Here is a 13313-nt window from a genome sequence, read left to right as displayed (position 1 = left end):
TGAAGTCTCAATTTGAAAAGATGTACAAAACATAAAACACCACAAATAAGTATTAATCATAGAAAAAAACAATTTAACACCAACAAAAACGTTTTGTACTTTATAACTGTCCGTTATAACTTTTAAATATGACCGTTAGGGACGGTTGGTCAGGAAACTCCTGAAGTCAGATGCAGACAGGACACTTTCACTCACAAACTCCTGTGGAAAAATACAAAGATAGATTCAATTAAAATTCATGATACTTAATTTATCAAATGAACAATATTTATACTTTGTCCCTCTCGCTTCACAACTCATGAGAACAGACCGAAACCAGAACCGAACCGCAGATTAAGCACGCGCATATAACCGTCGGTATTTTAAGTGTGATTAAAAATACAAGAAATAGCTTAACCCAAAACAACGTGACTAAACATCGCTAAACAGAAGGTAACATTTATGTTCAGTATTTGGTTTCTATTTAGAAAGATGGGAATTAATTCCTGCTTACCTTTTCCACACGCCCGCCAAACGTTTGTCTTCTCAACACGCTGTGTTCTCTTCTCGCGATGTCTTCTCGCGATATTTCCGGTTTTGCTATTTCCGGTTTTCATAGTGAGAAGATCTCTTTGGTTTATCTCAACATGATTGAATCTAATACATGTTAAGTTGTGGAATTTCATGTAAATACAACATAATTTATTCATGTTTATCTTGGAAACATGAAATTATTATGTACAAAACACATATTACATTTTAGTACATGTAACAGGTAGGCATGTTCATTTTTTTGAGTGTACACATACAAGTATATATACAGTGGAGGAAATAAAATTTTAATCCCCGACAGATTTTCTAAGTTTCTTACAAGTTCTAAGTTCACTTACAAAGAAATTAAGGGTCTATAATTTTTAACATAGGTTTATGGTAAAGGATTAAGACAGAATATCAACCAAAAATCCAGGTATATAAATCCTTATAAAATATAAACCCTTGCTGTGCTGAAGGATTCCAATCCATGCAGGCGTATTGTGTTACCAATGGTTTGTTTGGTAACTGTGCTCCCAACTGCCTTGAGATCATTCACAAACTCCTCCCGTGTAGTCCTGGGCTGGTCCCTCATTTTTCTCATGATTATTCTTACTCCATGTGGTAAAATCTTGCATATAGGGCCATTAATGATTACTCTGTAGTTCTTCCATTTGTAAATAATCGCTCCAGCAGTTGTCTCCTTCTCACCAAGCTTCTAGCTGATGGTCTTGTAGCCCATTCCAGCCTTGTGCAGGTCCAAAATCTTGTTCCTGATTTGCTTTGACAGCTCTTTGGTCTTGCCGATGTTGGTGAGGTTTGAATGGAAGATAGAGATTTTGTGGACAGGTGGCTTTTATACACATACCACATTGCTGTTAGGAGCACCTTCTTAAATTAATATGTGTACCATATGAGCACATAACCAGTCTGTGAGAGGGAGAATTATTGTTGGTTGGTAGGGGATCAAATACTTATTTCCCTCATTGAAATGCAACTTAATTCATAACCTTTGTATCATGTGCTTTTTCTGGATTTTTGGTTGATGTTTTGTCTCAATCCTTTACCATAAACCTATGATCAAATTTATAGACCCTTCATTTCTTTGTAAGTGGGCAAACTTAGAAAATCTGTAGGGGATCAAATACTTATTTCGCCCACTGTATGAAGCTGTATGGTGTAATGAATTTGAGTGAAAAATTCTTTTCGAATTCAAGAGAAAAACTCAGGCCAAGATTGCCAAATCATCCTAACAAAATGCATCTATGCAGTGCTGAAAACCTGGCCACTATAAACACAGCAAATAGTCTATTTTGTTAACAAGATAATAAAAAGTATTTTATTAATTTTTTCATTCACTATCATTCAAAGGAAGAAGGTACTGATCAAACAGTAGTTTGCAACTTAGCTTTAAACACAATTTCATAAAGACTATAACAGGAAGTCTAGAGACTATCTAGTCAGTTTAGTAATCCTGTAAAAGGTTGTTTAGGATTAAGAAGATGAGTTTGATCATCAGTGTTCAGTGAGAGGGCAGGAAAATGTAGTCCTTTTTTAAAGGTCACTGCTCTCGACACAGGCGATTGACTTAATATAGCACAATTTCCTGACATGTTGCTTTCACCTCACTGTTTAAATGGCTTAATTTGTTAAGAAATGTAAAAAAATCTTTCTTATGGGAAATTTAAAATGTATAAATTATGGTGTTACTCAAATCAGATCTTAATTTCGAGCAACCGATTGGTGCAACTACAATGGTTTCTAGTTGCTAAATTGGATTACAATTTAGCAACAAAACTGTAAAACAGCTAAATAATTTTAAATTATTGGTCATTTCAAAATAAGTATTTCATTGTGAGACAAAATGTTAGGAAATGTGGATTTAAAAAAACAATCAAATGTCTGACATATTATAGAGCTTTTTCTATGCTTCTGACACATCGTTGACAATACTACTTATGTCCAAAAGGGGGCATTGTGTGGCTAATATTTGGTGAGAGGGAATTAACCATTAGAATGATCTCCTCTGGCATTCACTAGGTCTATCGTATAATGCATTATGTTTTGTCTTTTTTTTTAACATTTTTATTTGTATTCAAATACAGTTATTCTCATTTTAGCTTCAGGTTTCTCATTTACTACAAACTATTGGGCAAGCTAGGTAATAGATAGTGTCTGAAGTTTGCTCCATATGCCTTCTTTGATAGGCTTTACTGCTTATTCTGCCAAATGCTAATACTTGACCTGGTATTATTCAGTGGACTAATGCACATGCCATTATTGTGGGGCTTTTGTATATTACAAAAGTAAATATATTATATACGTGTGACCCAGCACCACCTTAAGTCTCTGCAGGGTCTGTTCTACCGTGGATGAAAACACAATAATATCATTAAGGTACAGCAGCAAATACTGACACTGCTGGTCACCAAATATCCACTGCATTAATCTTTGAAATGTTTGGAGCATTTCAGAGGCCAAAGAGCATATGTATCCCCGTGTAAGGGTGGGTACCCAGCATCTGGTTCATGTTGTTAGCTTGCCGGCTGGTATTACAGAAGTTCCATCCTGTATGGTGAGTTCGAATTCGCAGTCGGCTGTTGTTACAGTTTGGAGTCAAATAGAGGCCTTGGATTTGTCCTATTTGCCAGCGGTAGCCCAGAAGCAGGTGAGATCTCTCCTTCACCAGTACAGCTCTGTGTTCTCTGGTCATGAGATGGATCTTGGCTGTACTACTCTGGTGGCGCATGACAATCCGCTCTTGGATGACATTACTGTTAGGCAATGCTATAGGTGTATTCCCTCATCTGAGTATGAAATAGTGAAGGAACATATTAATCAACTGTTGGCAGCGCAGGTCATTCGAGAAAGCAGTAGCCCTTACTTCTATAGTCCTTGCTTGAAAGAAAGACGGTACCTTGCGTAGGTGTAGGTGTGTAGATTATTGTCAGTTGAACGCCAAGACGAGGAAAGATGCATTCCCTTTGCCCCGTATTGAGGAATCCTTGGATCCTATGACTGGGGCATGTTGGTTTTCCACCATGGAATTTTGGCTAGTGGGTACAACCAGGTCCCAGTAACTGAAAAAGTTTGGCCCAAGACTGCTTTTTGTATGCCTTTTGTTTGAGTGGAATCATATGCTCTTTGGCCTCTGAAATGCTTCAAGCACCTTTCAAAGATTAATGCAGTGGACATTTCACCTCAGTAGAACTTTATGTAACATTAACAACAGGTACATAAACCATACCTCTCGTCACCTGTACTATGGCGGGAGATGCCAAAATTTCAGCTGGGGGACAAGATGACACCAAGGCTGAAATACCACCTAAACCTCTAGGAGCAGCCCGTGAGCCAGTAAAACCCCCACTGTGGCTCTGCAGCGCGGTCGGTGCTAGTTTTCCGTCACCGGAAGGGACTGCCTTTCAGGAACTGTAGGAGCATCTGACAATTAAAGCAGAGGGGAAACACACACCCCATCAAACTCCCTTGCTAAATGGCCATGTTGTTGACAATGCCTGCAAACAAGACCTCTATGAGGAGAACGGTTGCGCTGATGAGAAGGCTGTAACCGAGCAATCCTATAGGCAAGCTGCTCTAGCTGCTCTTGCTGACTTTTCAATTGCTCCTGCTGACAAATTTAACACCTCCTTAAACTCAACCATTTCTGCTGAAAGAGCATGGGCCACACTACTTACAGTAGAACGATTCTGAATCCCATACTGAAAATCAAACACAGAAGGAATGGAATGAGTGCAATCTGTCACACCGCTAGGAAGACCCTACTGTTTCCACCTAATTGCTTCACCTCTACCCTCCAGTAGAGTAGCACCAGGCTGCCTGCGCACCATCTGCTTTAACTCATGACGCAAAGCACCGCCTAGTACATGCTCCACAAATTGATCCCTTGACAGGACATCTGCATTAGACATATCGGTCGGGGCACACTGCTTTACCCTCTCCATAAGACTAATTAATCCTAGTGAAAACTCCTGTAAGGTTTCTCCTTCTAGCTGTGTTCTAGAAAAGAAGGCCTCCTGCACTAAGACTAAGAACACCCTTACTGCTCTTGCAGTATTGAAATAGCCTTCTCTGGGTCCTTGCTATCAAGTGGAACAATATTTTATTTCGTCATGGGCTTCCCTTCTATTTGATCAAACAGGAAAAATGCTTGATCACTGTCAGACAAATGGCAAATCCTCATACAAGCTTGTACCTCCTCAAGCTGTTCATCTAACCCAACACCGCACTTCCCTAACCTTAGGACACTGCCTAACCCAAGGTACGAGAACTAATTGCTCTAATACAGGGACACTAGGGAGTGAAGAAACATTACCTGTTGGAGGGAGAGACTGAAGTAGAAGGCACAACGTTGGATTCTGGAGTGGCAGGAACTCGTTCCTGGAGGAGCCGTTTATTGTAAGCCCTCAACTGGACAACAAAACTCCTCAGCTCCTGCAACTCATCCTTCATGGCTGGAATCCAATCAAAATTTAGGCTCTGACAACACAACCAGAAAAATCTCACCCCAACTAATTAGAGGTCCACTGCAGAACACTGCTGCTTTGCTTCACAATAAGATAAGCTTTAAAAGAAAACACAAGGAAATTTTAATAATTACCAGGCAAAAAAAAAAAAAAAGAATATACACAAAAAATGCTTAAAAACAGTGATCCTGCCGATTACGCCAGATTGTGGCAAGGTGAAGGGGGTTGGTTCGAAGAAGAAGGGGGCTGCTGATCCCCTGGTTTTAACTGAGTTGTGAATTGCACTAAAGGAAATCAAACAACCCTAATTTCCTTAACTAAGGCAACCAGGTACATTCACTAAAAATGCAGGGGGGGGCGTAGATTTAATACATTAACACGTTTATTTTCTCACGAACAATCATACACATGTAGCAGTTCAGAAGTTACATATAGCAATACTAAAAGTAGTTGCAACTACACCAGCATCAAGTGTATGCTATGCTAAGAATGATATCCACAACCTCCTAAAATACACATAATCACATTAGAGCTGGAGCTTACCAGTGTATAAGCACTATGGAAAAGAGGAGGGATAAATATCCCCACTAAAATCACCCCAAACACATGTGAATCACACCCACACACAATTCACTGTGACCAGCAGCACAAAAGGGTGACCAACACGCACATGAAGAAGGGAAGCCACCCTTAGCACATCGCACTGCCACCACCTTTAGCTCACAGCTCTACCAGATTAGGAAATATAATCATTGACATTAAAAAAACACACAATCAGGAAAAAAGGAGAGAGGAAGGGATAGGAAGAAACAATTCTTCTTAGTTCACAACATAGTTCTCAGACAGACAAGACAGGAGTGCATGCGAAGCAGCAATATGGCAAAACACCAATCCAGCATTTATGCAATGCAGCAGTGAAACAAAAGCAGCTGTGTTCATGCAAACATTGCTTCTACACTAAACTTCTACACACACTACTGTACATATATACATGTAGAAGCAATGTGCTGTGGTATAATACTGTATTCCAAGAAGAATGTTAAACACATGATTCAGTGACTCATGATTTGTAACTTGTTATGCAGTACAGAGGTTTACTAGAATCTGTGTCTAATCCCTGGAGGCTTCCAAACCTCTACATCAACCATGAGTGTGCCTGAAAATTCACTGGCTTCTCTTGTAGCTTTCATAATCCTCACACTTGGATCATAACCAATGCTGGTGAGTACCTACCCATCACAATATCACAGTGTTGTGGAGTGAGCAGTCAAGGAGAAGAAAATAAGTTTTTTGCTCAACTCCAGGAAAACAATGACTAATTCCTGGATCAGAAAGGGACAATTGTTTTATCTGAAAAATGACATACTGTATGATCTTAGCTTTGAGTCTATAACAATATTTTAAAATATATATTTTTGTAAACATTTCTATTATAAAGTAAAGTGAGCGGGAAATAACTGCACTTGCACAGCTGCCTTCACTCTACTCTACATTCTGGGGTCATGCTAATGTAATCTCTGCAAGTTGAAAATAAGGACATGGTGAATTCAGGGGTGAGTAAGTATGTGAGAGAAAAAACAAGAAGGCTATTCTGGGGTATGTGAACAGCAGCGGTAGTTGTAGACCGACATTTTCCGGATATTTTAGTGTGTGCTTCTGAGGCAACCCTCAGAGGGAAAAAAATGTTTATCTCAGAAAAGATTGAAATTAGAAGCCTCTTTTAAAGATTGTAACCATGCAGAAAATTGTTATTGCTTATCTGACACAAACCCCCACCGAACCTCAGCAACATAAAACCACTTTAACCTCAATGCATATGGGGGTCCTATTCATTTTTCTAAATATTTCAATAGGATTGAATTCCATGACATTTCATGTTTTTTTCTTGAAAGAAAGAAACAAAGAAAGAAAGAAAGAAAGAAAATGCATTTTAATGGAGTTTTGAGTCTTTATGTTTTTTTATTTATAAAATTATAACAAATAATGAAACAAATATTTCACAGATACAGTATACAGACATTCTGAATCTGCTACTGTAGCTAGCAAGCAAGTTACCATATACATATTAGCACACAAGAATGTTGTTGATCTGCCCTTCAAAATGCACACAGCTCAATATCACAGAGCTTCTACTGTATGAAATGCAACAGAAAATTCTGATCCATGCCTCACCCTGCAACCCACAGCAGCTAAAGGAGCTGCTGTTTTGTCATTGCATTTTAATGTTATGGCTGGTATATACAGTATACCAATGTGCATTGTAGAAATGTGAAGCTGTGTGTTGTAGGCATTTTCTCCTCTATTCTCCAGTCGAACATCCACCAATAGTCTTCCCCTGCTGGTTTCTATCACACGTTCAGTGTTCTCCCTCGTCTTCTTCCTATATATATAACTTTTGCTAGCTATATATATTTGTATAATAGTAAAGATATTATGTAAAGATATTATGTAAACTTCAATCTAGAAGCTTTTTATATTAAAATTTGCTGTTCAACACACCTGGTGATGGTTCCTTAGTCATTTTATTATCTGCAGTAAACATGCCATTATTACACACAGCTGGGTAACTGCATTGAGATTATTGTAAGCCATATGGGTTAAACTTGGTCACATGATTAAATTCCATTAAAAAAATAGTAATGCATTGAAATTTCTAGATTATTCACATGCATTAACATGTTAATATTGACAGCTCTAATTACTTTAGAATGCTTTTGTGCTGACCATTTTTGTAAAGAGTTCATATAGTTTGCTTGTTTGTTTTCAAACCATTATGTGATCACGAAAATATTATACTGTATGTAAAACTCTATAAAAGATTTAAAAAATATCAACCCATCCTGCTTGGCACCAAAAACCATACCACTGTCATACTCAGACATTATATCACATTCTGATATTTATTTTGAAATCTAACTGATGCTCTCCTCCTGTATCTAAATGATTTTATGCATTTCTCTACTGCAACATGATTAGTTGATTGGTGTTTCTATTGAAGTGAATGTGAGTGTATGCTGTAGGTACATGGGAAGTTACCAAATAAATGATTTACGCATTAAAACTTTTGTTCATCATCAGATTCTCAAATGTTTATGTTGTGCAAAGGATTACAATTAAAAACATAATATATTTGTTCAGAAGAAAATCACAATTTTGACCCCCTTTATGCATCCATATAGGATTCTAGGTGATAAATTTTAGGTGTAAAAGCAGAACATGAAAAATTACAGCACACATTTTAGAGAGGTCTAGCTAAGCATATAATTGTACAAGCCATGAAGTGTGTTTTCCAGTCACTGCAAGGATTGCTAAACAGGATGATATTATACACTTGGGAGAAGCGTGGGAGACAAAGCAAAAATTATGAGCCTTCAAAATTTCAAGAGTACTCAAGATACTATTACAGTGATGTGATGTTGTGCAATGGCTACACTTAGAGTAAGAGTAAGTAGATGGACATTTTTTTTGGAACTCTTGGAAAGCTAATGCCCTAGTTTCTTGGCCATGTTTCTAAATTGACCGGAAATACACCTGTGTGAAAGTTTTGAGGTTGATTTTTTGGTGCTGTGAGTTTTAATGTATAATAAGTGAAAACCAAAATATATTGATAGTCATTATGGAAAAAGCTACATTTGTATTATATCCTCTTGATGTACTATCCAGTATTAGTACAGTACATATGGATCTACATTATTAATCTAGGTTTAATCTTTATCAAAATAACATTAACATTTTACCTAATATAATAAAAAAACATAAATAGATATTATTAGTCTGATGTTTCTAATACTATATACCATACATAAGATATAGTGAACACATAGTTTGTATCATTGACTACAAGCCTCTCTTCAATCTCAGTATAAAAATCCAGGAGTTGAATCGGGTCTTTCAGCCTGAGTATCAATTTGTTAAAAAAGTCACCTTTTTTTTGCTTGTCCTGGTCAATATTATTATCACATAAGTATCATTCTGGTGGATAAAAATCTTCCATTTTAAATTATGTTTTCATCATAAGGCTAATCTCCTGCTGTTTCTTTTGACATGTTGCCTCAGTGCACACATGTGGGACAAAGAGACTAGAGAGAGTGGAGACTAGCAAAAAAACAAGCATGTAATTACTTTTTAAGCCTTTCTCACCAGCGAACTCTATTGCACAATTCTGAGGGGGAAAAGGCAAATGAAGCAGTGATTTATTGTGTTTTTGCAAATAGAAATAAAAATATGCATGGGAAGTGGTACAATTAATAATAACAGACCATGCATCAACAACACTGTAACCAGCAGATTAAATTTTATATTGTTCTACTTGTCTGATGTCTACAAATGTTGCACTTTTGGTAAATTATTTTATACAAATGTAGAATATCTGATAGTGGCAACAAAAATAACATTCTATTGCCATTTATAAATCGATCAACAGTTTAATAGTAAAAATCTTTTTTTTTTTTTTTAAGGATTTCAAAACAGACAGATAAGGAAAAGCCTGATAAGCACAAAATGGTGAAACATTATGTTGAAATTGTTTCATCAGTGTGAATTTTGTGTGATTTCACAAATCACACAAAATTCCACCTCTCATGGTTTTGTCACAATAGATTAATCAGCCTGCAGGTGTATTTATGTGTGCAACTTAGTATCAGTAATGTGTTTTTTGAGTTTAATATGAAATATTGTAAACTCATGTTTTGATTGTGTGCAACAATTAGAAAAAGTACATACAACTTTTTGAATTACAAAGATTGAAGAATCATATATTAAGAAACATAATAAACAACACAAAAACTTCAGTTTCCAGGATCAACAGCCTCCTCCCCAGTTTCACCTGAGTAAATGATGACAACTCTTTTTTTTTTTTTTTTACAGTATAGGTATGTACTATATAAAGTCTGTTCATGCACTGTCCAGCTGCATAATGTATATGTGTGTGGTCCCATAAGGTTATAATATAGCTAAAAAATATATTATTATGAATTTCTTAAGTGTTCTAACTTTACAGTAAATATTACTGTAACGTGTCTAATTGCTCCTAAATGCAGCAAAACAGGTGCTAGAGATAATATGAGCATTATTAAATTAGAATGAAACAGAATGTTAAATTACAGTATCCCACATAGTTTTGTTAATCGTATAATATTGTTTTTGCATAATGACCAAATCTCATGGTAAATGTCCTTTTTATTGATTTCAATATTCTCCAAAAACCCAATGAATGTGTTTAGTTCACTCTCAGGAGCCACTTTTCTATAAAGCCAGTAGCTCTCCTTAATGCTTTAATAACATGACAGAAATTAGAGATATGATTGTCTTTTAGCCCATTCCATGTTTTTTTGTCTTAAAAACAGCAACAACAAGAAAAAGGAAAGCTTCTGAATGAGAATGAATCAGAAAATAGCATTTGCCATGTTTTGCCGTCATCCTCTGTACATCAACAATGACTTTAACACATATAAACAACAAGATACATTTTAAATACTAGATAATTTGCAAACCTCGAATTCTCATCTAATTCTGTATGTAGGGCGATATATGTGACAAGATTGCTAAAAAAAAACAACCCACAAATGCACCGCCTATAGCCAAAAAAATCATTATTAAAAATATGTTATTAATTTACAACTACCATTTAAAAGTTTGGGATCATTTGCAAATTCCTTTGTTTTTGTTTAGTGATTTATTTTTTACACTCAACAACAATACTGGGGATTTCAAAACAATGAAATAACACATATGGAATTGGGTAGTTATGTAACAACAATGGACAAAAACAGTAAGTTGTTATTTTAAGGCACAAAGGCCAGCTTTTCTAGAATAGTTCTTGCAAGAACAGTATTGTTAAGTGCATTTACAAAATCCATCAAGCACCATAATGAAACAGGCTCTTTATATTGGTATATTGGTAATCTAATAATTACCAATTAACAGAACCTCATATTATAAAGGCTTTACAGATCATGAGTAGCAGATACATTATTGCATATTTTGGATCCCTTCAGCACTGCTTTACAATGTAACTCCAGGAACGACCATGGAGTTAGATAGTGATGCCAGACTTTTGAGCGGTAGTGTATGAATGTATTGCATAAACAAACTATTCTAGTAATGAAGTTTTTCTTTACTGATGGCACAGGTATATTCCAGGGCTCGAATTGTGAGTGAAAAATCATTTTCACACATTACCTGACCACCACAGTGTGTATACATATTGCACCTATGTGATACTTTGTTATAGGAGTTGGGTTTATAACATTAATTAATTCTGTAATCTAAAATAATAATAATAGAGTAGCACTAAATGGAACACTAGGAGTATAGCAAAAGTGCATAAAAATGGACCTGAACAGAAATAAATGATCTGTTGTTCGTACTGGAAAGGGGGCATGAAGGTGCAGTGGGCAGTTGTAACAAATCAAGCCCAGTAGATGTCCATTTTTTGAGTAAAAAAAAAAAAAAAAATCAGAAAAAAAGAATGAAAACACTGTGTAAAAACAATTTTTTTCAGTTTTTCCCTGCTGCATATTTTTAGTAATTTAAAACCAAGAAATGTGTATTTTAACTGCAGTTCATTTCATTTCTGTGTTTAGTTTCAGGACAATCTGCACTATGACCTCACAGGAGCTCGTAGACTTTTTAATCAGCTCATTTAATAGGCACATACAGTAAATTGTGCATGTACTTGATGATCACAACTATTGCGCTTTCTTTATGTTTGAGATTAACTGCATAATCTACACACAATCATCCAGCCCTCATTTACAGAATTTTGTAAACGTCTGACTCTAATAGCAGCCCATCTCTGGCTGAGTAGCTTTAGAAGAATGCTCAAAGTCTTTTAAACCACATAAGGGGCTCCGATTGGGAATCCTTGTGAGGACAGTGGCCTTCCGTAAGCTGCTGTCTAAATCCTCTTTCTTGTCATTGTGGTGCATTTTCTGATGGAAGGAAAGACAGTGTGTAAAATCTTGAAGAAGGTGACCACTGAATATCATATAGATCCAGGGGTTACAGCAGCTGTTCAAGCTTGCCAGCAAGGCTGAGAGAGTCACTGCCAAGTTCTCAGAATCTATTATAAAAGAACTTTAGTCACTTTTTTGTTAACAGAATATACAAAGAGCAGTTTCACATTAATACAAGGGCCTATAATAAAAAGGCAAATGTGCTGTGACAATAGTGAGTGGAATCGTTAGTGCAGATTGTAATCACTGGCTAAATCATGTTATTTTCTACATTTTTATGGTTTGTTAATCAAATAAAAAAATTAAATTAACTCATTGTAAGCCAACATGGAAACCTTAAACATCTTGAATGACTGATACATAAACTTGCAGATAGATTTACTAGTTTAATTCTTCAAAAAAAGGTACATACCGTCCCAGAGGAAGTTCTTATCCCAAACTGACCACATCTGCACGATGAAAAACGGTGCCCAGCACACTATGTATGCCAGCACGATGACAAATGTCATTTTGACAGTCCTAATTTTGGCTCTAGATATGGTGGTCACACTGCTCACCAAGCTGTTCTCTGTAAGCTCGTGTTTGCACTCCCTATTCTTTGTCTTAAACCTGACATTCCTCCAGAGGCTGTAGCTTATAAAGCTATAACATATGATTAGCACAATTACAGGCACGAGGAAGATGCCCACTGTGATCCAGGTGATGTAAGCACGGCCACCCCATGGTTCAATGAAATGGCCCCAACAGTCATAGACATGAGTGCCACTGCGGATCTCGCTCAGCGAGAAGATAAAATACTGGGGGGTGCTAAGTGCAAGGCTCCCCAGCCACGTGCTGCCGATCATAATGTAGGAGCGGCGTGTGGACTGCTGCAGCGTCTTCAGTGGGTGGCATATAGCAATGTAGCGATCCACTGTCATCATCACCATCATGTAAGTAGATGCAAACATACCCAGCACCTGGAGGTGCTTAACAATCCTGCACAGGAAGTCTGGTCCGTAGAAGCGAAATGTGATCTTCCAGCATAGTTGTGGCAACACTTGGAAAAAGGCCACCACCAGGTCTGCCAGACTCAGGTGCTTGATAAAGAGGAGCATCCTTGACGCCTTCTTCTTCGTCTTGCACATTGCTGCCAGGACAGTGAGGTTGCCTGCAATGGCAATAATGAAGGTCAGACTCAGCACTGTGATCTCAAGCTTGGCCACCTCCTCATTCCGACCAAAAGGATCACTTTCGTTGTTTGACAAATTCATTTCTGAAGCATGAAGGAAAGAGGTATTTTGAATTCCAGGTTACGCCAACAGAGTAAGAACAGAGGCAGCTCTTAGAGGTAGAAACTTGCAGGTTGAGATTCTTAAGGCAT

General features: G+C 37.0%; 1 protein-coding gene across 1 annotated transcript; it reads right to left on the bottom strand.

The window, feature by feature from the left end:
• Positions 1–11596: 11596 nt before the first annotated feature.
• avpr1aa (arginine vasopressin receptor 1Aa) lies at positions 11597–13221 on the bottom strand. The gene is made up of 2 exons (XM_053482687.1): positions 12363–13221; positions 11597–12057 (listed from the first exon to the last, which is right to left on the bottom strand). Exons 1-2 carry the CDS (start codon positions 13201–13203, stop codon positions 11774–11776), a joined length of 1125 nt encoding a protein of 374 aa, XP_053338662.1. The 5' UTR covers positions 13204–13221; the 3' UTR covers positions 11597–11773.
• Between the last annotated feature and the right edge of the window lie 92 nt (positions 13222–13313).

Source organism: Clarias gariepinus, chromosome 2 (genome assembly GCF_024256425.1).
Source record: "Clarias gariepinus isolate MV-2021 ecotype Netherlands chromosome 2, CGAR_prim_01v2, whole genome shotgun sequence".
Lineage (NCBI taxonomy): Eukaryota > Metazoa > Chordata > Actinopteri > Siluriformes > Clariidae > Clarias > Clarias gariepinus.
This window is presented reverse-complemented; position numbering and strand designations above follow the sequence as displayed.

Coding starts and splice junctions, on each gene's coding strand:
- avpr1aa (XM_053482687.1), bottom strand. CDS start 13,203: ATGAATTTGTCAAACAACGAAAGTGATCCTTTTGGTCGGAATGAGGAG. Junction 12,058..12,362: donor TAAGAACTTCCTCTGGGACG/GTATGTACCTTT, acceptor CTTTTATAATAG/ATTCTGAGAACTTGGCAGTG.